At 44.9% G+C, this 25,341-nt stretch overlaps 1 protein-coding gene across 4 annotated transcripts in view; it reads right to left on the bottom strand.

Moving 5' to 3' along the window:
- The window catches only part of SEC14L1 (SEC14 like lipid binding 1), a 128,449-nt gene extending 103,418 nt beyond the window's left edge, over positions 1 to 25,031 (bottom strand). For 3 of the 4 annotated variants that reach the window (XM_033960773.1, XM_033960771.1, XM_033960774.1), the window contains exons 1-3: positions 24,744 to 25,031; positions 24,512 to 24,573; positions 20,663 to 20,753 (exon numbers count right to left, since the gene is read on the bottom strand). In XM_033960773.1, the coding sequence (XP_033816664.1) occupies positions 20,663 to 20,725 (63 nt within the window). In that variant the 5' untranslated portion in view covers positions 20,726 to 20,753; positions 24,512 to 24,573; positions 24,744 to 25,031. The remainder of the gene's footprint in view (positions 1 to 20,662; positions 20,754 to 24,511; positions 24,574 to 24,743) is intronic. The other variant, XM_033960772.1, reaches the window with a different exon arrangement.
- Between the last annotated feature and the right edge of the window lie 310 nt (positions 25,032 to 25,341).

Below are 25,341 nucleotides of genomic sequence, written 5' to 3'. Positions count from 1 at the left end.
GAAGAAGAACTTCCTTACATTTATACGGAATCTATCCCCTTTCAACTTTAGAGAGTGCCCTTTCGTTCTCCCTACCTTGGAGAGGGTGAACAACCTGTCCTTATCTACTAAGCCTATCCCCTTCAGTACCTTGAATGTTTAGATCGTGTCCCCTCTCAATCTCCTCTGTTCGAGGGAGAAGAGGCCCAGTTTCTCTAATCTTTCGTTGTAAGGCAGCTCCTCCAACCCCTTAACCATCTTAGTCGCTCTTCGCTGGACCCTTTCAAGTAGTACCGTGTCCTTCTTTATGTACGGCGACCAGTGCTGGACGCAGTACTCCAAATGAGGGCACACCATGGCCCGGTACAGCGGCATGATAACCTTCTCTGATCTGTTCATGATCCCCTTCTTTATCATTCCTAGCATTCTGTTTACCCTTTTTGCTGCCGCCACACATTACGTGGACGGTTTCATCGACTTGTCGATCAGAACGCCCAAATCCCTTTCCTGGGAGGTCTCTCCAAGTACCGCCTCGGACATCCTGTATTCGTGCATGAGATTTTTGTTACCGACATGCATCACTTTACACTTATCCACGTTGAACCTCATCTGCCATGTCGATGCCCATTCCTCGAGCCTGATTGTCACGTTGCAGTATGTAAGTTTATTGAATATTTACATATCAAGTTTATTCAAGTTTATTAGCAAAATTTGATTAATCGCCTATTATAATCACTAAGCGATGTACATAACAAAAATATAGTAAAGTAAAAAGAGGTTCACAATCTAACAACAAACTTTTAACTTGAACAAACATATAGTTGGGAAGGAAAGGATAAAAGTTACAATTTTCGATTGGGGTAGAATAGTGGAAATAACAATAGATAATGGGAGGTAAAATCTCAGCAATTATGAACATGCCATGCTTTAAACATTGAAGGCATCTCTAAATAAATAAGATTTAAAAAAATGTTTAAATATTCAAATATCTTTTTCATTACGAATGTATTGGGGTATACAGTATATATTTTTTAAATTATCAAATATACAGTATATATTAAATATACAGTATATATTACAGTATATATTAAGTATATATAGTATATATATTAAGTATATATACAGTATATATTAAATATAAGTATATATTAAGTATACAGTATATATTTTTTAAATTATCAAATATACAGTATATATTAAATATACAGTATATATTAAATATACAGTATAGCACAGTTACTTACCGTAACAGGTGTTATCCAGGGACAGCAGGCAGATATTCTTGACTGATGGGTGACGGCACCGACGGAGCCCCGGTACGGACACTTTTAGAGTGATTGCACTCTAAGAACTTGGAAAGTTCTAGAGACCGCACCGCGCATGCGCGAGTGCCTTCCCGCCCGACCCCGACGCGCGGTCCCTCAGTTAAGATAAGCCAGCTAAGAAGCCAACCCGGGGAGGTGGGTGGGACGCAAGAATATCTGCCTGCTGTCCCTGGATAACACCTGTTACGGTAAGTAACTGTGCTTTATCCCAGGACAAGCAGGCAGCATATTCTTGACTGATGGGTGACCTCCAAGCTAACAAAAAGAGGGATGGAGGGAAGGTTGGCCATTAGGAAAACAAATTTTGCAAAACAGATTGGCCGAAATGTCCATCCCGTCTGGAGAAAGCATCCAGACAATAATGAGATGTAAAAGTATGGACTGAGGACCACGTAGCAGCTTTGCATATTTCCTCAATGGGCGTGGAACGGAGGAAAGCTACAGATGCTGCCATAGCTCTAATTCTATGCGCCGTGACAGAACCTTCCAGCGTCAGTCCGGACTGAGCATAGCAGAATGAAATGCACGCAGCAAGCCAATTAGATAGCGTACGTTTAGAAACAGGACGTCCCAATTTATTCGGATCAAAGGACAAAAAAAGTTGGGGAGATGATCTGTGGGGCTTAGTACGGTCTAAATAGTAAGCTAAAGCCCGCTTACAATCCAAAGTATGAAGAGCCTGTTCCCCGGAATGAGAGTGAGGTTTAGGGAAAAAAACAGGAAGTACAATAGATTGGTTGATATGGAACTCAGAAACAACCTTAGGGAGAAACTTTGGATGTGTACGTAGAACCACCTTGTCGTGATGAAAGACAGTGAAAGGTGGATCAGAAACTAGTGCATGTAGCTCACTGACCCTCCTGGCAGAGGTGAGAGCAATAAGAAAAAGTACCTTCCAAGTGAGAAACTTGAAAGAGGCAGTAGCCAAGGGTTCAAATGGAGGCTTCATCAAGGCGGAAAGAACCACGTTCAGATCCCAGATCACCGGAGGTGCTTTGAGAGGTGGTTTCAGATTGAAAAGACCTCGCATGAATCTGGAGACCAGGGGATGAGCTGAAAGGAGTTTCCCCTGGACTGGCTCATGAAAAGCCGTAATGGCACTGAGATGAACTCTGATGGAAGTAGACTTGAGACCAGAAGTAGACAGAGAAAGCAGATAATCCAATAGAGGTTCCACAGCAAGAGACTTGGGGTCATGATGATGTAGGAGACACCAAGAAGAAAACCTCGTCCACTTTTGATAGTAACATTGCAGAGTGGCTGGTTTCCTGGAGGCATCCAAGATGGAGCGAACAGGCTGAGATAACAAAAGATCAGTTGAAGTCAGCCCGAGAGATACCAAGCTGTCAGGTGTAGAGATTGCAGGTTGGGATGGAGGAGGGTTTCCTGATCTTGTGTAAGCAGAGATGGAAACAGTGGAAGTAGAAATGGATCCCTGGAACTGAGTTGAAGTAGAAGGGAGAACCAATGCTGTCTGGGCCACCGTGGTGCAATCAGGATCATGGTGGCTCGTTCCCTCTTTAATTTGAACAAGGTCCGAAGCATGAGAGGCAGAGGAGGGAAAGCATAAAGGAACAGATTGGACCAATCCAGAAGAAACGCATCCGCTGCCAGACGGTGAGGAGAGTAAAGTCTGGAGCAGAATTGGGGCAGCTGATGATTGTGAGGAGCTGCAAAAAGGTCCACCTGAGGAGTGCCCCATTGTGCGAAGATGGACTGTAGAGTCGATGGGTCGAGAGTCCATTCGTGGGGTTGGAGAACTCTGCTGAGCTTGTCCGCTAAGTAGTTCTGTTCTCCCTGAATGTAAATCGCTTTCAGGAATAAGCGGCACGAGGATGCCCAAGACCAGATTCTCTGGGCTTCCTTGCATAAGAGGCGAGAGCCCGTTCCCCCTTGCTTGTTGATGTAGTACATAGCCACCTGGTTGTCTGTGCAAATTAGAAGGACTTGCGGAAATAGAAGGTGTTGGAAGGCCTTGAGGGCATAGAACATTGCCCTGAGTTCCAGGAAATTGATGTGATGCTTCTTTTCCTGAGGAGTCCAAAGGCCCTGAGTTTGGAACTCGTTCAGATGAGCTCCCCATGCATAAGGGGAGGCGTCGGTGGTGATGACCAGATGATGAGGAGGCAGATGGAACAGAAGGCCCCTGGAGAGATTTGAGGATATCAACCACCATTGCAGAGACTGACGAAGAGACGATGTCACAGATATGTGTCGTGAGCAAGAGTCTGTCGCTTGAGACCACTGGAGAGCCAGGGTCCATTGAGGAGTGCGCAGGTGAAGTCGTGCCAGGGGTGTGACATGAACTGTGGAGGCCATGTGACCCAAGAGAATCATCATCTGCTTTGCAGAAATGGAGTGCTGGGACAGAACCTGCTGACAGAGTAATTGGAGGTTGTGAAGACGGTTGTCCGGCAAGAAGGCTCTCATCTGGACCGTGTCCAGTACCGCTCCAATGAATTGAAGTCTCCGTGTAGGCAGAAGGTGAGACTTGGGTATATTGATTTCGAACCCCATTAGTTGTAGAAATAAGATGGTCTGGTTGGTGGCCAGAAGAACAGTCTGAGATGAAATGGCCTTGATTAACCAATCGTCCAGGTAGGGAAAAACCTGAAGGTGGTGGGAGCGGAGAAACGCTGCCACCACTACCAGACATTTTGTGAACACTCTTGGAGAGGAGGCAAGACCGAAGGGGAGCACTCTGTATTGGTAATGACAGTGATTGATCATGAAGCGAAGGTACTGTCTGGAGGCCGGATGAATTGGAATGTGAGTGTAGGCCTCTTTGAGATCGAGAGAGCATAGCCAGTCGTTGTGATCGAGGAGAGGATAAAGCGTAGCTAGAGATAGCATCTTGAATTTTTCTTTGACCAAACATTTGTTGAGATCTCGCAGATCTAGAATTGGTCTGAGGTCTCCTGTTTTCTTGGGGACTAGAAAATACCGGGAGTAAAATCCTTGCCCTCTTTGGTCCAGAGGAACTTCCTCTATGGCGTTCAGAAGCAGGAGGGACTGAACCTCCTGACAAAGGAGGGCAGATTGAGGAGTGTGCAAAGCAGACTCTTTTGGTAGACTTTGGCCCGGAAGGGTGTGAAAGTTGAGAGAGTAGCCGTGGCGGATGATGTTGAGGACCCACTGGTCCGAAGTGATAACTTCCCACCGGCTGAGAAAGAAAGATAGACATCCTCCTATCGGTTGAGGGAGGAGAGGAGATGGTTGAACGCTGGCTATGCCCTCGAGGATCAAGTCAAAAGGGCTGAGTCGATTTTTGTGGAGGAGGCGGCTTAGCTTGTTGTTGCTGCTGAGGCCTAGGTGTTTGCCGCTGCTGTTGACGCTGCCTCCTAGGTTGCTGAGTGGAAGGCTGTAAGGGACGAGCCACAAAACGCCGCTGATAGGCCGTTTGCTGTCTGAATGGCCGTGAAGGTGGAGGTTTCTTCTTGGTCTTAAGAAGGGTATCCCAGCGGGTTTCATGAGCCGAGAGCTTCTGGGTCGTTGAGTCCATAGAATCTCCGAACAGCTCATCCCCTAAACATGGGGCATTAGCCAACCGGTCTTGATGATTAACATCAAGCTCAGAGACTCTGAGCCAAGCCAAACGGCGCATGGCTACAGATATGGCTGTTGCTCTAGAGGTAAGCTCAAAAGTGTCATATATAGACCTTACCATGAATTTTCTGAGCTGGAAAAGAGCTGAAGAGCACTGATGGAAAGCCTCACGATTCCCCACAGGAAGGTACTGCTCAAAGGAAGCCATGGTGGTAAGGAGATGCTTTAAATAAAATGAAAAATGAAAAGCATAGTTACCAGAACGATTAGCAAGCATCGCATTCTGGTAAAGTCGCTTACCGAATTTGTCCATGGCTTTACCCTCTCTGCCAGGAGGGACAGAGGCATAGACACTAGCTCCCAAGGACTTCTTGAGGGTAGATTCTACAAGAAGAGACTCATGAGAGAGTTGTGGTTTATCAAAACCAGGAATGGGGATTACTTTATAAAGGGAATCCAATTTGCGAGGAGCTCCCGGGATAGTAAGAGGAGTCTCCAGATTCTTGTAAAAGGTCTCCCTCAGGATGTCATGTAAAGGGAGTTTCAAGAATTCCTTTGGAGGCTGGTCAAAATCAAGAGCGTCCAAAAAAGCTTTGGACTTTTTAGACTCAGCCTCCAAAGGAATGGAAAGAGATTCACACATATCTCTTAAAAAAGAAGAGAAAGAGGTGGAATCAGGTTTGGAGGAAATATCCTGCAGAACAGGCTCGTCTTCCTCTGATGAACACTCCCCTTCTGACTGAAGAGGTTCTTCAGAGTCGCCCCACAGATCAGGGTCTCGAACATGGGGACCACGGTCCCGAGACTCAGGGGTGGATGGTTCTCGGTGTCGGGACTTCTGTACCGACTTACCCGACCTCACCGACGCGGTACCGGGCGATGTTATCGGTCGCACCGGAGCCGATGTCTGTACCGATTGGTGATGAGACCTAGACTCCGGTGCAAGGACAGGCATCGATGTCGATGAGGTCAAGTGTACCGGTACCGAAGGAGTGGTTGGTGACAATACTGGCTGTTCCACGATCGGTACCGGTGGCTCAGTGGGGACCGATACCGGAAGGCTCGGTGTCAGGAGAGCTGGAAGGAGTTGTTTGAGCTGTTCCTTCAGCTGTACCTGCAAGATGGCCGCAATGCGATCATCAAGGGAGGGCACCGGTACCGCTTTTTTCTTCTGCGGTACCTGCGGTGCCGCTCGACGCCCCGGAGATGAGGAGCCCGATGTCGAGGGACTCACCTCAATAGGGGCGGAGCGCTTCCGCTGGCGCCTCACAGTCGGCAGGATTGGACTCTCTGCAATGGAGACCGGAGGACGTTCCAGCGGGGAAGGCTTCTTAGCCGGCTTACCTGCATGCTGCGACGTCGACGCGGTATCGCGTGGCGTCGATGAGGTGGGTGCCGACGAAACAGGTACCGAGACCGGCGCCGAAGACGCGGGGTCGGACATGTCGGTGCCGAAAAGCAGTTTCTGCTGTATCTCTCGATTTTTGAGAGTCCGCTTTTTCAAAGTGGCACAGCGGGTGCAGGTAGAGGCCTGATGTTCTGGACCCAGACACTGAAGGCACCAGTTGTGCGGGTCTGTCAGGGAAATAGGCCGTGCACACCGCTGGCACTTCTTGAACCCGGGCTGGGGGGGCATGAACGTAAAAACGGCTTCTGCCAAATCGAAGGCCGAGGCCTCGATGATGGCAGTAGGCCCCGCCGGGTCAAATCAAGAAACTTGACAAAAACAAGAGAAAATTTTTTTTTTTTTTTTTAAAAGAAAGAAAAAAGGAAGGGCAAAAAGAACCCGAGAAAGTTTACGCGAGCGGGAAGGCGAATGAAAAAAATATTTCAACAGCCGTTGAAAATGCGACTTCTTAGCTCCGCGGAAACTAAGAAACTGAGGGACCGCGCGTCGGGGTCGGGCGGGAAGGCACTCGCGCATGCGCGGTGCGGTCTCTAGAACTTTCCAAGTTCTTAGAGTGCAATCACTCTAAAAGTGTCCGTACCGGGGCTCCGTCGGTGCCATCACCCATCAGTCAAGAATATGCTGCCTGCTTGTCCTGGGATAAATATATTTTTTAAATTATCAAACCCAGAACTTATATGTATACTCTGGAAGAAAAGCAGGAGAGGGGAATATTTCTGTGGCATTAATGTACAGGTGAGTCTTTTTCCAAATGAAAGAAAAGTTTGGAATGAGGGGGCATAGGATGAAATTAAGAGGTGATAGGCTCAGTGGTAACCTAAAGAAATTCTTACAGAAATGGAGGTAGATGTGTGGAATAATAGAGTTGGTGGAAACAAAGACTGTATAAATTCAAGAAAGCTTGGGACAGTCACATGGGATCTCTTAGGGAGAGGAGATAGTGGATGCTGTGGATGGGCAGACTAGATGGGTCATTTGGCCTTTATTTTTATGTTTCTATACCAAAAGGCATCTCTTTAAAAATCAGGTTTAAATTTGGGCCACAGTTTTTCTGGTCTACTGGGTTCCTAAGTTAATAAGATTTATATACAACTCTTTTTCCCTACAAAAGATCAATGTGTTAAGAGTGCCAAGAAACGTGTATTTGAAGAACATGTACACATTTCTTATTGCCCAAAGAGTTAACTACAAAGGTGTGAAGATATTGACAGAGTTCATAAGAAAAGCATACTACCCATGATCAAGTTACAGCATTCAGAAGCTAGGATGGCTGTCCATTATCCTATATCACCTAGAAAATGAATAGGCTGCTGCTATGAGATCACTGTGCTTTGAGAATGTTATCGGAGGATAAGCCACAATAATGATGCATCAATATTTTACTTATACTTTAGTAAAAAAAATAAGTTACACACTCAGCACATTACAACATAATAAACATTCACGTACCTGTCTAAATTTCCTTTTGTTCACCCACATCCTGATTTCAAAACTTCCCTTGCCTTTATGGCAGACACAGAGACTATTCTTCTTTCCATTAATCCTCCTATATAAATGCATCGACTACTGGTAATACCAAACCAAGTATAACACCTTGGCCCACCTTTCACACTACTCACAATCTCTAAATGATCCTCTCAGATGTATGTGAACAAAGTTTGTTAAACCCGAGATACTTTAATGCTTCCTGGTAGCCACTGGGTATCAACTTCCTGGCCAAGGCTAAATTTGCACCTTCAAGTATCTGTACAAATAGTCTCCTTACACTATCTTGCTCACAAAAATGCTGGATTTTTTTTTCTAATAAAAGGCTAACCATCATGCTGCCAATTATGAGTTGCAGTTACTCCAACTGGGTAATCTCGCTACAATATGCAAGGGGACCATCATCACCTTTTTTATCCCTGTCAGGAGTGTTCCACTTACCCTGTGATTTATAAATGTGGAGTCACCAGCCCTGCAGTCTATATGACCCCATGAAATTTGAACCCAAGTTAGCAGCCTAATGGTTAGAGCAGCAGACTGAAAACTAGGAAAGCCAGGGTTCAAATCCTGCTGTTTCCACTGATGTTCTGTTTGACCTTGGGCTAATTCTTTTACTCACCAATGCCTCAGGCACAACTGAGCAACTGATGTAAAAGCACGTTAGGCTTTGTATGCAGCTTAATATGGGCACCCAATGTTAAAGTTTTGCACATGAACTGTGTGCTAAATTTGCACAGCTCACTGTTCATTTAAATCCTGTGGTAATGATAGTATCATCTATCCAACACAGAAAGAGAGAAGTGTGCAGAAGACCAGAAGGCTCTCTGAGAGCAGGGTTTTCTGACACTGGGGCTTTAATGTAAAGTCTGAAGAGGAGTTAAGAACAAGATAATTTTATGCAGTTAGTGCTAATGGGAATTCCATGCCTATTTCTTCTCTTACTGTATGCATTAAAGACCTGCAATTTTTTCTGACTTCACCGAAGAGAATGAGCACAAGCTGAGGAGGTAGTATGCTGGGACAAAAAGTAAAGGGCTGAACTTTTGACAAATAGTATTGGTATTACAAAAAAAAAAAAAAAGTATTGACACCAAATTATATGCATGTTATCTGTGTATGTGCTGGAATGCTGTAGAATAGCATTCCAGCACATACCGCTATACCAGAAGTTTAAAGCGGTTTACAGTAAAGAAACATACAGTCAAAGAATGAAATACAAATTAGAACAAAACATTCAGTCTGATACAGGATAGAAACAAGCAAATGGTACAAGGTAAAAACGTTCAGACTGGAATACAATTACAGTTGAGAGTACATCGATTAGATCTAAAGTCTAAAAGTTGGAACAGTGGCGTAAATTAAGATGTGGACGGCTGTTGGGAATTGATAATGAGGTTGGAGGAACATGATTGAAATTTTAAAAACTTGTCAAACAGATGTGTCTTCAGTATTTTTCTGAAGTCAACGTAAGAAGTGGCCTCTAGTATGGGTTTTACAAGCCATGCGTTTGATTTAGCTGCCTGGAATGTTAGCATTCTATCAAAGGGGGGAAGATAATTAAATAGGTTTGTTCTGTGGGTGCTCTTATTAGAACAGTTTAGAGAGAACTGAGAGGCAAGGTAAGCTGGGAGCATCCCCAAAACAGCTTTGTAGCTAATGCAGGCAAATTTGAAGAGAACTCTAGATTCCACAGGCAACCAGTGAAGTTTCTGAAAATAAGGGGTAATGTGTTCAGATTTTTTCAAACCAAAGATTAGGCGGACCGCAGTGTTCTGAATTAATCTCAGCTTATTAAGTGTCTTTTTATAAGCTCCTAGGTATATAATATTACAGTAATCCAGGGTATTCAAGATGGATGATTGTACTATTAAATGAAAAGATGATTCGTCAAAGAATTTTTTGATGGTGCGGAGCTTCCATAGGACCAATATGCATTTCTTGAACAATAGATCTGTATGATTTTCCAGGGTTAATAATAATAATAACAATTTATATACCGCAGGACCGTGAAGTTCTATTCGGTTTACAATGATTAAAAGATGGTACAGAATGAGTGAACTTAACAGAGTTAAAAGCTAGTGATTATCAGCTCTAGGGATCAGTTATTGTGGAGAAAGAGTTGTATGTGTCATATTTCAAAAACTATTGTTCACAGAATAGCATTCCAGCACATGCAACACTGGATGTGCCAACATGATTTTTCTCTGTGCAAAACATAGCTGCCACCAGTGCAGACTAGAGAGCTGCACGGGAACGGGGACGACGGGAATCCCGCGGGACCCGCAGGCATCCCGCGGGTTCCCCCTTCGGGTCACGGGGATCCTGTGGGGACGCCCCCGAGGGTCGCGGGGATCCCATGGGGACGCCTCTGAGGGTCGCGGGGCTCCTGCGGGGCTGGATGTACTCAGTCGCGCAGCTCTTCTTCTCTCTACCTTCTCTGCTTGCAGCACAGAGCCGAACGGAAGTCTTCCCGACGTCAGCGCTGACGTCGGAGGGGAGGGAGGGCTTAAACAAAGCTTAAACAAAGCCCTCCCTCCCTCCGACGTCAGCGTTGATGTCGGGAAGACTTCCGTTCGGCTCTGTGCTGCAGGCAGGGCAGGTAAGGAGGAGAGTAGCCTCGCGGTTCGAGTGGCTACCAAGGGAGGGGGGCGGTCCGCCCCGCCCTGCCTGCAGCACAGCCGGCCAGGTCCCCTTACTTTTGTGGCACTTCCCCGACCGACAACAGCCCGGGTCCGACAATCCTCCCTGCCCTGTAGCCGCAAATCTAAATTACCTTCTTACAGCAGCTGTAAGAAGGTAATTTAGATTCGCGGTTAAGGGCAGGGAGGTTTGTCAGACCGGGGCTGTTGTCGGTTGTAGTTATATTGGGAGACTTCAATTTCCCAGGAATAGACTGGAAACTAGGAGCCTCCAACTGCGGCAAGGAGGCCAAATTCCTGGAGGTGCTAGGGGATTGCTTCCTGGAGCAAATGATAAAAGAGCCGACAAGAGGCGACGCCACCTTGGACTTGGTCCTAAATGGTCTCACCGGACCGATAACAGAAGTAGAAGTCATGGTTCCACTGGGAACGAGTGATCACAATGTAATCAACTTTAAACTTGACATCGGGAAAGGGAAACATGCCAAAACCTTAACCACCACCTTAAACTTTAAAAAGGGTAAATACGATTGCATGAGAGCCATGGTAACAAAACGACTCGAGAAGATGGTGGACAAACTTGAAACAGTAGATCAGGCATGGTGCCTATTGAAAAATACTATTGCAGAAGCACAAGATCTCTACATTCCGAGGATTTCCAAAGATCGGAGAACTAAAAGCAAAGGAGAACCGGCATGGCTTACCATACAGGTGAAGGAAGCCATAAAAGAAAAGAAGGACTCTTTCAAAAAATGGAAATGCACGAAGACAACCGAAGCCTGGAACAAACATAAAGATGAACAGAAGAAATGTCACAAGGCGGTGAGGGAAGCAAAACAGGACTATGAGGAAAAAATAGCCCGGGAGGCCAAAAACTTCAAGCCCTTCTTTAGATACGTGAAAGGGAAAAAACCTGCAAAAGAGGCAGTGGGACCCCTGGACGACAAGGGAAGAAAAGGGTACATCAAGGAAGATAAACAAATCGCAGACAAACTAAATTCCTTCTTTGCGTCCGTCTTTACAAAGGAGGACACCTCAACAATACCTGAAGCGGAGAAACTGTTTACAGGAGAAATAGAGGACAGCCTCACCACATTTGAAGTGAACTTAGATCAGATATACTACCAGATCGACAAACTTAAAAGTGACAAATCCCCTGGACCGGATGAAATTCACCCGAGAGTTTTGAAGGAATTGAAGGTTGAAATTGGAGAGTTATTGCAAAAACTTGCAAACCTGTCAATCAGAACTGGTCAGATACCAGACGACTGGAGGAAAGCGAACGTCACGCCAATTTTCAAGAAAGGATCAAGAGGAGAACCGGGCAACTATAGACCTGTGAGTCTTACGTCTGTCCCCGGCAAGATGATTGAATCACTGATCAAGGATAGCATAGTTCAGCACTTGGACACACACGACTTGATGAAACCCAGTCAACATGGATTCAGGAAAGCGAAATCGTGTTTGACGAATTTACTCCAATTCTTTGAGACCGTAAACAAGCAAATTGATAGTGGAAAGCCGGTGGACATAATATACTTGGACTTCCAGAAAGCATTTGACAAAGTCCCACACGAAAGACTTCTCAGGAAACTACAAAGCCATGGCATAGAGGGAGATATACAAAGATGGATAGGCAAATGGCTGGATAACAGGAAGCAGAGAGTGGGCATTAATGGGAAGTTCTCCGACTGGGAGAAAGTGACTAGTGGTGTACCCCAGGGCTCGGTACTTGGGCCGATCCTTTTTAATATTTATATCAATGACCTGGAAAACGGAACATCCAGTGAGATCATCAAGTTTGCAGACGACACAAAACTCTGCCGGGCAATCAGATCGCAGGAGGACAGTGAGGAACTCCAGAGAGATTTGTGTCGGTTAGAAAAGTGGGCGGAGAAATGGCAGATGAAGTTCAACGTGGAGAAATGCAAGGTAATGCATTTAGGCAGTAAAAATAAGGAATACGAGTACAGAATGTCAGGTGCAACTCTGGGAAAAAGTGAACAAGAAAGGGATCTGGGTGTACTGATAGATAGGACCCTGAAGCCGTCGGCACAATGCGCGGCAGCGGCAAAGAAGGCAAATAGAATGTTGGGCATGATAAAGAAAGGAATCTCAAGTAGATCGGAGAAAGTTATAATGCCGCTTTATAGGGCAATGGTCAGACCCCACTTGGAATACTGTGTCCAACATTGGTCTCCCTACCTAAAGAAAGATATAAAACTGCTGGAGAGGGTGCAGAGACGAGCGACTAAACTGGTGAAGGGTATGGAGAAACTGGAATATGAGGATCGACTTAAAACACTGGGATTGTTCTCCCTTGAGAAGAGGAGACTGCGTGGGGATATGATCGAGACCTTCAAAATACTGAAAGGAATCGACAAAATAGAGCAGAGATTATTTACATTGTCCAATTTGACACGGACAAGAGGACATGAAATGAAGCTAAGGGGGGACAAGTTCAGGACTAATATCAGGAAGTTCTGCTTCACACAGAGAGTGGTTGACATCTGGAATACTCTCCCAGGAGAGATTATTGCAGAATCGACAGTCCTAGGCTTCAAAAGCAAACTAGATGCATATCTCCTTGAGAGAGGCATATAAAGATATGGTTGGCTATAAAATAAGCCAGGTGTATACCTGGCAGGGCCTCCGCGTGTGCGGATCGCCGGACTTGATGGACCGAAGGTCTGATCCGGAGATGGCGCTTCTTATGTTCTTATGTTCTTATGTTAGATCTCTCATTCATATTCTTTGTGCATATACTGATAACTCAACTGTGTGGAGTTCCCCCTAGACAGATTTGGGAATCACTGGTCTAAACCAGATTTCTGTTGGAATGACCATAACAGTAAATAAAATAAAGATTGTTGTGTATTTTCAAGCATTTAAAAGTGATGTACAAGTGAGGAAATAAACTGTAAAGTCTGGGTAGATTATTTCATAGACATTCATTTGTTTTGACATTATCCAGTAGGTCAGCTTCTGTAAGTCCAAATGCATGTTCAGTCAATGTGCAAAAAAAAGTCAATGAGAAATGAAAGTCATTACAGTGGCATAGTAAGGGGGGACAAGGGGGACGGTCCGCCCTGAATGCCATGTTGGTGGAGGCGCCGGCACCCCTCCTCCTCTTCCCATTCCTCCCCTCCACGCGCGCATCCCACCTTCCCCCATACCTCTAGCTTAAGTTGTTGTTCGCTGTGGTCAACAACATGCTCTTCGCAACCCTATCAGCTGTCCGTCTGATGTCACTTCCGGGTACCGTGCATAGAAAAGTGACATCAGAGGGAGAGCCGATGGGGTCGTGAGAAGTACGTTGTTGAATGCTGTGAGCAACAACTTCAACTATAGGTACCGGAAAAGTGAAGGGGGGGGGTGCATATGGCAGGCGGAGATGAGGGTGGGGGAGGGGTGCCTTTCACCCTTGGTACACCACTGAGTCATTATAATTTCTAAACTTGAGAGTTTCATGTAAGTTTGTTAAATTAGACTTTACTGACTTCTTTCTTCACTAATACAGGTAAATTACTGGATGAGAAGCAGTCAAATTGACATTAAAAGCACATAATCATCTCATGCTCTCAAAAAAGAGAGATTCTATTTTCTGGCTTTACTACCTGTATAAATTGCACATGCATCAGCCCAGCTCTGTTTAATGTGTCATATCTGCAATTTGTCGCAATTTGTCACACTGTACTCTAGGTCAGAACAAAAACTACCAAAGAGTTTGTGAACAGCTGGCAGCTTTGCCCTCAATATTTAAAGACTGAAAAGGCAAACCGAGCTACTACTTTGCATCAAAAGGATCTTCATGAACAATCTCAGCACAATCAAATTCCTGTGAGCTTATGCTAAAGTTGTGCCAAACTATTACAAACATGATTAACAGGAAAGAAAAGGAAAGAACATTTCTGAAATTCCCCCGAGCATCTAAAAAAAAAAAAAAGTTCCAGGCTTCAATCTCTATGAAACACATACACTTAAACAATGGGAAAGTTCACTAATTACAAACCCAACTCATACAGGAAAGGTAATGTACTTGACTCCAAAAGAAACTTACAAAATTTAGTTTAAGAGACATCATTTAAACATCTGAAGAAAAAAAGACTAGAGCCATGTATAATTTACAAAACTACCAAAAACAATACTGTACTAGCCCATTCATTCTGGTTAGTCCACAAAGAAAAACCTTTGTCAATCAGAACTTCTAACATGAAAATGGTGGAAACAAAGACTGTACAAAGAAGCAGCTGGCAAAAATATCTAGTTTATCTGCAAAACTGGGTAAATGATTGTAAAATGTAATATAATATTTTATATTATATTACATTTTAAATCATTTAGTTTGTGATTTCTGCCTGCATCAAAGGTGTTACTAAAACTCCCATTTATAGTTTACTGTAATCTGGTAATAGATAGAACATACTACTACTATTATCATATCTATATTGCTACCAGACATATGTAGCACTGTACACATTATGATTGTACAGTGCTTCACATAACCAAGGTAGTTGTCATTTGTACTGTCCAGTTCTCCATCATAAAACAGGACAGGTTTGAGAACCACTGCCTTAGGCTGTGCACATTTGCTCATAGTAGCTTCAGACCTGAACAGCCTTCTTAAAACCGGTGATGGCCGGGATATAGGCCGAAAAAGCTCCGCCGCTAGGTCAAAGCCGCGGTGCTGCTGTCACGTGGCCTGCCCGGTTGAACGGAAGGAAAAAATTTTTTAAAAAAAAACAAACAAGAAAACACGACGAAAATCAACGATTATGAGTGGAAAAAAACCAAAACCGCAGACTTAGAAGGCACAAGTGAAGTTACTTCGCGCAGAGAGTCGAAGACAGACTTCTCGGCTCCGCGGAAAAGTAAGAACCGAGGAGACTCGCCCGGTGCATCGGGCGGAAGGCACTCACGCATGCGCGGTGTGGGCAACAAATATGCTTGTGAGACGTCCGCATCATGGCTCCGTCGGATGACATCACCCACTAGTGAGAATACCTGCCTGCTTGTCCTGGGATAAAGAGAAGCTAGGTTCAGGAAGCAAATCCCAATCATATACATAGCCAATGTGCAGCACTGCCTCTGAGCTATTAGACTGAACCTAGGAAAAAATATTTATGTTAGAGAATGGCACGGGGACAAATTTTCCTGTCCCAGCCCCATTCCTGCAAGCTCTGTACTCATCTGCACAAGCCTCAAACACTTTAAAATCATAAGTGTTCGAGGCTTGTGTGGTTATGACTAATGCTGCCCGATTCACGATTCAAATCAAAATCAGCCTCCCGATTCGGTGACTGGTCCTTCCCCCCTCAAGCAGGAGCGGCAGAGCTGCCTCTTGCTGGCCGGCCACTCCTGCTTTAGAGGGGGAGGGGGGAGGGTCAGTCAGAAAGTGCTGCAGTGTCCGGCTTCCCCTCTGGCCTCCCGCGTATCCATTTACCTAATTCCAGCAGCGGAACAACCTGCAGAGAGGATCGCCAGTGCTAGCGATCTTTGCAGGTTGCCATCAGCCTCCGGAGCTATTGTTTCCTCTGCCGCGATCCTACCTCTGATGTCAGAGGAGGGGAAGGACCACGGCAGAGGGAAGATAGCTCCGGAGATCGATGGCAGCCTGCAAAGATCGCTAGCACCGGCCATCCTCTCTGCAGGGTGCTCCACTGCTGGAATTAGGAAAATGAAAGAGCAGGAGGCCAAGGGGAAACACGCAGGTCTTTGGGGGGGGATGCAGGCCTTAGGGGGGGTGTCAGTCAGGCAGGCCTTCAGGGGGGGGATGGTGCAGGCCTTCAAGGGGGGAAAGGTCTTTGGGTGGGGGTGCAGGCCTTCGGGGGAGAGGGCCCCTGGTGTAGAAGTACACGGAGGGAGGGAGGGAAGGGGGGTTCAAAAAGACGTGCATATGCCTGACTGGGGGGGGGGGAAATAATGGGTCTAAAAACAGAGGAGAGGGAGAGAGATGGTGGACAATGGGATTTAAGGAGGGAAGGAACAGAATGGGAGAGAAGTAGGATACAAGGGATGGTGTGGAGGGGGAATATAGATACTGGATAGAAGGGTAGTTGGGAAGAGGAAGGGAGAGATTGTGGACCCTGGGGTGGTGGGAAAGGAGGGAGACATGCTGGATGAAAGGGTAGTTGAGAAAAGGTGGATCTGGGGATGGAGATGAAAAAAAGGAAAGATGCCAGACCTCTGGGGGAGGGAAGGGAAACAGAAGGGGAGGACAGAGATGGAAGATTGATGGTTAGCACCGAGAAAGAAGAAAACGACAAGTGGGCAGGAGACCCTGGCAAGCGAGTTATCAGAAGACAACCAGAGCCTGGGTCCAAAATGATTTGAATAATGATCAGACAACAAAAGATAGAAAAATAATTTTATTTTCTATTTTGTGATTACAATGTGTCAGATTTGAAATGTGTATCCTGCAGAGGTGATGTTAGACCGTGAACGTGAGCTAGGATTTAACAGAAAGGAAAAATCTTTTTTGTTTGTTTATTTTGTTTACACCACAGCACCAGCGTGGTTAGGAGAGGGCAAAGGGGGGTGAAGAGGCTATAAAAGGGGTGAAGAGGCAATAAAATAAACCCACCAGGATGTTTGAAAAAAATACCCAACTGGGCAGGAAAACTGGATCAAATAATCGATTCAATAGGCTGAATCAAATCTATTTTTTTTTTTCCTGAATCGGGCAGCAGTAGTTATGACAGAGCTTACAAGAATGGGGCAGAGAAAGGGACAACGACAAAACTAATGGGGACGGGTTCAAGAAACCGAGTTCCTGCGAGGACGGGGAAAAATTTGTCCCCGTTTTGATTCTTTAATTTGGCACAGGTATTAAAATGAACACAGGACATCTTTTTTAGCCGAAATACTCAAGAATACAACTTGTACATATTAAATTTGTGGTAAAAGTCACTTCAAGTAAGCAAATTTAACTGGGCAAATTATTTACGTAAGCAAAAGAGGAAATAGGTTCAGGGATTACATTGGTATTTTGCATGCCAAAGATATCTTAACTAGTCTGCACGCTAGCTTGCACAAGCTAAAATTACAGAAGAGTATTACCATCTGGGTTAATAAATATAATAGGTCAGGGGGATGCAATTCTCCTGCTAAACAAAGCTCTGGGATACAGGTGTAAACACTATTAAGATAATGCATTTGGCCTTTGAAGGAGAAATTAGGTTCTTACCTGCTAATTTTCTTTCTTTTAGACTCTCCAGACTGGTACGGTTCACTGATGAGTAAAAGCTCACCATGACCAGCAGGTGGAAACTAAGAAAAACTTTTTGGCTGCAATACAAGTAGCTGTGCTTCCCCTAATATAGCAGTCTGCCGAATAGCCAAGCAGAACTAAGAAGTGCTAATTATAACAGTAACAACACTCCTAACAGGAGTAACAACTAACATAGAACAAGACTGTTGGAAATTGCACAGAAAAAAGCCCCATCAGCAAACATCCCCACAGCTCGCCAGCTGAGCCAAAGCCGCTGTTCTTTTTAATCTCTCCGACCCTATAAAAATACTAGAATCTGCAGAAATATCGCACTCTTCACGTGAACCCCGCAAAAACAAGACAGACCGACAGGGTGGGGACTATACAAATCTGGAGAGTCTAAAAAAAAAGAAAATTAGCAGGTAAGAACCTAATTAGCACCTCTTCAGACTGATACAGTTCAATGGTGGGACGGTCCAAAGCAATACCCATCATGGGTGGGACCCCCGGAGGGCCACCAACAGAACACGCTTACTAATCATCGTGTTCCGACGCACCTGAACGTCCACATGGTAGTGTCGCACAAAGGAATGCAGAGAAGACCAAACCGCGGCTTCACAGATATCCACTTGAGGCACCAGAGAAGACTCAGCCCAAGAAGCTGCCTGACCCCGAGTGGAATGAGCCTTGAGAAATTACGGAACAGGCTTCTTCTGAAGAAGGTATGCGGAAACGATAGTCTCCTTGAAGCACCGTCCCCCTCATGAGGGCCCATTAAGAGGACAAAATGATGACCCGACTTCCCGCAGAAATGTGCACCACTGCCGCATCTTCGCCAGCTGGCAGAACTGAAAAACCACTGCCAGCGGCATCCAACCCACCAAGAGGATCCTGGAGGTCCACTAAAGGGTCCAGGTCCTCATCAAGCAAAAACTGTTCCCTTTACAAAAAATCATCATAACAAGAGACCCTCGGCCGCTTGGATGATTGGGACGAAACTGGCGCTGAGGAAGGGCCGAACAAGAGTGGATGCAGAGGACCCCCCCTCCCGAGACCCCCAGGGTGGAAGCAGGAACCTTGGCCACCTGAAGATAAGCCTTGCATAAGGCTAAAACAAAATCAGGGGGAAAAAAACCCTGGTGGCCAATGGGAATCACTGCCAAAGAAGAGGACACAGCGGAAACCTTACCCCTGTCTCTCCAATACAGGGGTAAAGTCACTTGAACCTGGAGACAAAATGGAGGTGCTTCCTACCAAAAACAAAGCAAAGCCCGCTGAGAAAAACACCCCTGAGGCCTGTAGTGGCTGAGAAGCCTAAACCGTCCTAGCTGCTAAAGCAGGCAAGTCGAAGCAGCGGTAAGGAAGTCCCTAGCAGCATCGGCGATAAGGGAAACCTTATTTCCATGACCGTCGGTGGCTGGGAGAATTCCTATGTGGGCGGTGAGGGAAGTCCGGGCTTCCCTGCTATCAGCTGCTGGTATACAAGGCACTCGAAAAGGGGATCCCTAGATGCCGGCACTCGAGGCCGACAAGGATTTCCCTTCGTGGCAGCCAGGACACCACGAGCACAGGCTGGCCGCACTGACCTCACATCTAGAGCACAATGAGTATTTTTTCCCTTTAAAAGTGCTTGCGCAATACGCGACTTAGCTAAAAGAAAAATGCCGTGCCGGTTAACAATAAAAAATCAATTACAGACAATTGAAGGCTCCCTTCAGACTGGCACTGCCTCAGGGTTTCTTTTTTTTCTATCAGAACAGATTCCACTGGTGGCAAGGCTTACAGCTGAGGCACCTCTTTAAAAATTTTAGGGAGGTGGAGGAAATGGGGAGAGGGACTCAACTCGTGACTCAACTCGTGACTCGAGTGTGACAACCCCGAGGTCGGACAGACCCCCGAAAGGGTCCCTCCCCAAGCTTAGTCCGGCACCAGACGGGATTAAGAAGGCCACTAAACAACTTCCAACAGAATGCTAGGAATGATTAAGAAGGGGATCACAAACAGATTGGAGAAAGTTATCATGCCGCTGTACCAGGTCATGGTACGCCCCCACCTGGAATACTGCATCCAGCACTGGTCGCCGTATATGAAGAAGGACATAGTACTACTCGAAAGGGTCTAGAGAAGAGCAACTAAAATGGTTAAAGAGCTGGAGGAGTTGCCATACATGAGAGATTAGAGAAACTGGGCCTCTTCTCCTTTCCAAAGAGGAGACTGAGAGGGGACATGATCGAAACATTCAAGATAATGAAGGGAATAAACTTGGTAGATAAAAACAGGTTGTTCACTCTCTCCAAGGTAGAGAGAACGAGAGGGCACTCTCTAAAGTTAAAAGGAGATAGATTCCGTACAAATGTAAGGAAGTTCTTCACCTAGAGAGTGGTAGAAATCTGGAATGCTCTTCCGGAGGCTGTTATAGGGGAAAACACCCTACAGGGATTCAAGACAAAGTAAGACAAGTTCCTGCTGAACCAGAACATACGCAGGTAAGGCTAGACTCAGTTAGGGCACTGGTCTTTGACCTAAGGGCTGCTGCAGGAGGGGTCTGCTGGGCACGATGGATCACTGGTCTGACCCAGCAGCGGCAATTTTTATGTTCTATCAACAGATTACCACACCTGAGAACAGACTGCTATATTAGGGGGAAGCACAGCTACTTGTATTACAGCCAAAAGCTATTACCCATCAGTGAACTGTACCGGTCTGGAGAGTTGCTAAAGAAAGCGGTATATGCTGAACCCTCCCACTCCTCAAAAATCCATATGTTATGGAGATATGCTGCTACTAGCTGCAAGCTTCCAACATATGACATACTGCAAATTAGTACATAATTGTCTCTAAATGGAGAAGGCCAGTTATTAAAGAAGATCATCAAAAACGTTATGAACTCCCCCATATAAAATTAAACTCTTAAAATTTCCGTATTATTTAGCCTGTTTCTCCTACAGAAATGCCTTTTCATTGCTTAAGGAGGACTAAGCTGCACATATGTTTGGGAGGGGTTGCAGGGAAGAAAAATTACAGCATATACTGTATGACAGGAGATTCAAGTTTAATAGCTAGTACTTACAGCCATAATTAGTTCAAATGGGTGTTTGTACACCCTCACGGGTGACTGGTATTTCTGCACCATGATGAAGGTCTATTAGTATTCTTCAAACCTGTAACACAGACACTGGAAATTAGAAACCATGAAAGACTTTTCAGTCAATAGTCTTTGGTCACCAATGCAAGTTTATACCTTTCAGCACTCAAACATACAGTATGCCATGTGTGATCATTTTACTCAATCTTCTGGCTAAGACTCAAATGGAGGATAATTGTGGTCATTTTGGCCAAGAGTTAATACCTGTACAGCATGGAGGATTAGTGAACTGCCACATGACCCTATTGCAGCCACATTATAATGACTGCAGTCAAGGCAGGATTAAACATATTAAAAAAAATATATATGTGCTTTAAATTTCTTGAACACTATCATTAAGCCAACAATTGCTCAACTAATCTTAGAGCTTTCTAAAATGTTCTCTTCAATTTTACCACATTATTATAATCAGTAGGTTATTCCTCCATTCTCTCGTAGTTTTTGATTAAAGTCATGGACGAAGAACCAAGGAAATCAAGGTTCAAATCCAATTTCCCTCACTGATTCTCTGTGTAACCTTGGGCAAGGTCATCACTCTCCGTTGCCTCAGGTACAAATCAGATTGTGAGCCTACCTAGGCAGATATGATTTGGGTACCTGACTACAGCTCAACACCAAGTAGAAGATTTGGAAAGGGTAAGTAAATCTAAAATGCAAATCAAATAGAATCTGAGATCAGAAATCATCATAAATAAGAATATAAATAGAGCAGCCAGTGCAGTTAATTTAAATAAGTTTTCACAAAAATAAAATAATGCATAAAGGTTCCTTGTTAGTAACTAGGAACCTTAATGCCTCTAAGATAACTATTTACTAACAACATGCAACACTTTTTCTGTATATAGGCCACATAATGCACACTTTATAGGAAAAGATTCTTTGATGACAATTCAAAAAACTATAAGCAAAAGCACAGATAAAGAAGCAAAACGACAAGTCCAAATCTTGTTCTTAAGGATAAACAATGTTTCAAGCATACAAAAGAGAATTTTTGGGACTTACTGGAAACCTTTATCAACGGTGCACATGCTGAGCATATATAGTAGGAGGCTTAAGTAGTGTAAAATGCCAAATCAGCTGGTTTATCTTTTTCCAGCACATACTGTAAATCCCTCTAAGTAGGAAATAGGCACCATCAACTAAGAATGAATAGTGTTTTGATATGTGTTAGTGTGTTAACTAAAGGTTCTGGTATCAAGCATAAAACCTTGGTAAAATTACAAAAGTAAAAACACGTTTTGCCTTGCATGCAAGATGAACCAGATTAACAGCTGAACAGCAGTACTTTATACAATTATGCAAAAGAACCAGTTCTAAATCTCAGATTTAGCCCCTGCTCCTTGGGATAACATATTTTGGAAGAGCTGCAGAGGCAGTTAGCAACATCTTTATAAAAACATTTTGCATTCTCTTTTTAACACCACAGCAATGTCTTCAGAACTTCATCTTAAGAGACATCCTATCAGATTTTCCTTTTTGGATCTTGCAGCTTTTTCTGATCTGGACTGGAACAAAGGCTAGAGTCTGGCACCATAAGCCTTAACTCACAACTACCCAATGATTTTTTTGGGGTAGGATTTTTTTTTTTTCTCAAGTTTCCACTTTCCCAATATAACTGGCAGACTTTAATGGTATGGGCCCCAAAATTGGCAGGGAGAGAGATTAAGGTACTCATTTTCAAAGCACACAGATGTACAAAGTTACATAATAACATAACTAACTTTGTAAGTCTATGTGCTTTGAAAATGAGCATCCATGTATACCAGTATTAAATTTATTTATTTATTCAATTTTCTATACTGTTCTCCCATGGGAGTTCAGAAGAGTCTACATGAATTTATTCAGATACTGAAGCATTTTTCCCTGTCCGTCCTGGTGGGCTCACAATCTATCTAATGTATCTGGGGCAATGGAGGGATTGGGTGACTTATGTAGGGTCACAAGGAGCAACATGGGTTTGAACCCACAACTTCAGGGTGCTAAGGATGTAGCTTTAATCATTGTGCCACCTGATCAGAGTGCCAGATTCAGCTTTGAAAACCTTGTTGGGCAGACTGGTCAAACCTTGCAGGTCTTTATTGCTATAATAAATGTCAGCAGATAAATGACCAAGGGACATATACCAAGACTCCCTCTGGAGCCCTGTGATCATGGGCCCTAGATCCAACCACTGGATACCATCATTATATGAGATCTACCTGTTAGAGGCTAATGATATTGGCGGTATCCTCAGTGCTAATAAACTAAGAAATATTTATTTATTAATTGCCTCAATAGCCACCTTTCAGATAGAAAACCCGAATCAGAAATCAAACACAAGTCCCTCCACAAGGCAGTGCACACTATCATTAGCCCATTTGCATGACTCCTATATTAAAGTTTTTGATGTGGATGTGTTAATGCAAACTTTTACATTCTTGGCCACTGCTATTGGGAACCAACAGCGCTACTGAAGTGCACTGTTTGTCAACTTAACTGTACCTGTCAAGAATGTTATGGGGGGGGGAGCCCTGCCAATTATTTTAGAAAATAAAGAATGACATCTGTAATTACAGAAAAAGCACAGCCGAAAAGGTACTGCGTACCCACAGGCATAAATAGCTACTTTACCTAAAAGTTGCTCACTGCATGCTTCCTTCACACCATGTATAAATTAGCTTCTATTTATGAAACAAAATTAAGCACATCAGAACACAAAGAAATTATGCTCATTTAAAAGGGAGAGCTTCGCTCAAAGTTCTTACTTAAAGATATTGAAAACCTTTAAAGATACATTACACTGCGGGCATAACAGTGAAAGGTAGGGCAATAACATCTGTTTACTGTCTCACAAAGAACCCCCGACTGTATTCTTATTTCTCCCAAACAGAAACAAACATACATGTCCTTTAAATCACTTCCAGCTTGTCTCAGTGGACTTCAATAGTCAAGAATGATAGAAATAATATACAATTTCCAAGTCTGATTTGTGACATTTATAAACACCAAATAAAGAAATGCCTTTAGTCTTTAAAAAAAACATAATTTATGCCGTGTAGCCAAGCCATCCTTCCTTATGTCTTTCCTTGAATGGTTCTTTCCTCTTTTTTCTAAACATTGACGATGTAACTTTTCCCCTTTATCCTCTCGTATTTCTGTTACGTTTGTTTATGAGTCTGGTTTTTTTTACCCTTTTTTACTTAATATTATTTGTTTGTTTTTTAATATGTTTATTATAACTCGTTGTAATTCGCTTAGTAAATTATGGATAAGCGATTCATCAAATTAATAAGAAAAAATAGAAAAAAGAAGCAAGCATCCCCTACAAAGATTTCTGGCAAGCAGCCAACTAGCTAACGCTGCACAAATATTATTTTTTAAAAAAACTGCTATCTATGTAAATTGTGAAATGAAAACACACTTTAAAAAGATTACAGTAAAATGATGGGTGTTTCAACCCCCGCTCCCCCCCCCCCCCAATTTTGCTGGTTTGAATGATTTATTCACCACCCCCCGGGTTGGCAGCCTGATCCGCCGCAACCGGGCTTGGCTGTCAGTGAATGAAAAAGGACGAGGCGCCTCCTTTCCCACCGGCCACAAAGAAACGACCCGCACCGGGTGGGGGGGGGAGGGGAATCCACTGCCAAAGCCCTGGAAAAGTGACGCCGGGCATGGGGGACAAGTGAGCGATGGCCCGGGCACAGGCTCATTCTTCAGAGAGAAAGTTTGGGAGCGTTGCCATGGGTCACGGGGAAAGCGGTTGGAAATTGGGGGGCGACTCCGCTGCCTACTTACCCTGCTGGGACCTCCGGATGCGAGCGCGCTCCTCCTCCTCTGGACAGCTTCAGGTCCTCCATCTAAATGGGGGGAGGGGAGAGCGTTAGAGCGGAGCCGGAAGCGATGCCAACTGAGGGGAGGAGGAGGAGGGGGGGGGGGGGAAGAGCGGGTCGAGCGCGCGAAGACCAGGACGTTCGGGAGCCGAGGGGGGGGTGTGGGGGAAGGGACAGAGGCGTCCGCCCACTCTCACCTTTCTGTCATAGAGGCGTCGCGGAGCCGGTCGCCATCGCGCCTCGCTCCCCCCGCCGGCAGCCGGCTTTCCGCAGTGGGCAGCGAGAGAGAGAGGGAGCTGTCGCCGCCGGCGCCCCTCCCCCCCGAACGCCGTCTCCGGGGGTGTGTGGCTGCGGGGTAACAGCGGCCGCCTCTGCCCGAGGGAGACGGTGTTTGCTCAGCAGCTGACGGAACAGAGGCGACGGCGGAGCGGGGCAAAGGGGGAGGGGCAAGCGGCTGGAACGCGGCCTCAGAACGTATGACGTAGGGCGTGTGACGTGGGCCCGGCCTGGCGTCAAGGTTTTTTTAAGTGAGTTCTGCGCGCGGTGGCCGCTGACGGCTTCTTGGAACTGAGCCGTCTGGCCCTGGGGCGCTGCTGCTGCAGACGGAACCAGGACCTAGGGTGAATGAAAGAGGAGAGGCAGTAGAAAGTTTGTATGTACAGTAATTATAATTATTATTTTTAGGTTACTTTCTAGAAACTTGGTGCTCGGGGCGGGCTGTACTCTTAGGCAACACTAGTAGAGAATGACACAGGGACAAATTTGTCTATCTCTATCCCTAGTGTGACCATATGG

Source organism: Geotrypetes seraphini, chromosome 10 (assembly GCF_902459505.1).
Source record: "Geotrypetes seraphini chromosome 10, aGeoSer1.1, whole genome shotgun sequence".
NCBI lineage: Eukaryota > Metazoa > Chordata > Amphibia > Gymnophiona > Dermophiidae > Geotrypetes > Geotrypetes seraphini.
The sequence above is the reverse complement of the archived record's forward strand: the minus strand, read 5'-3'. Positions and strand labels throughout refer to the sequence as shown.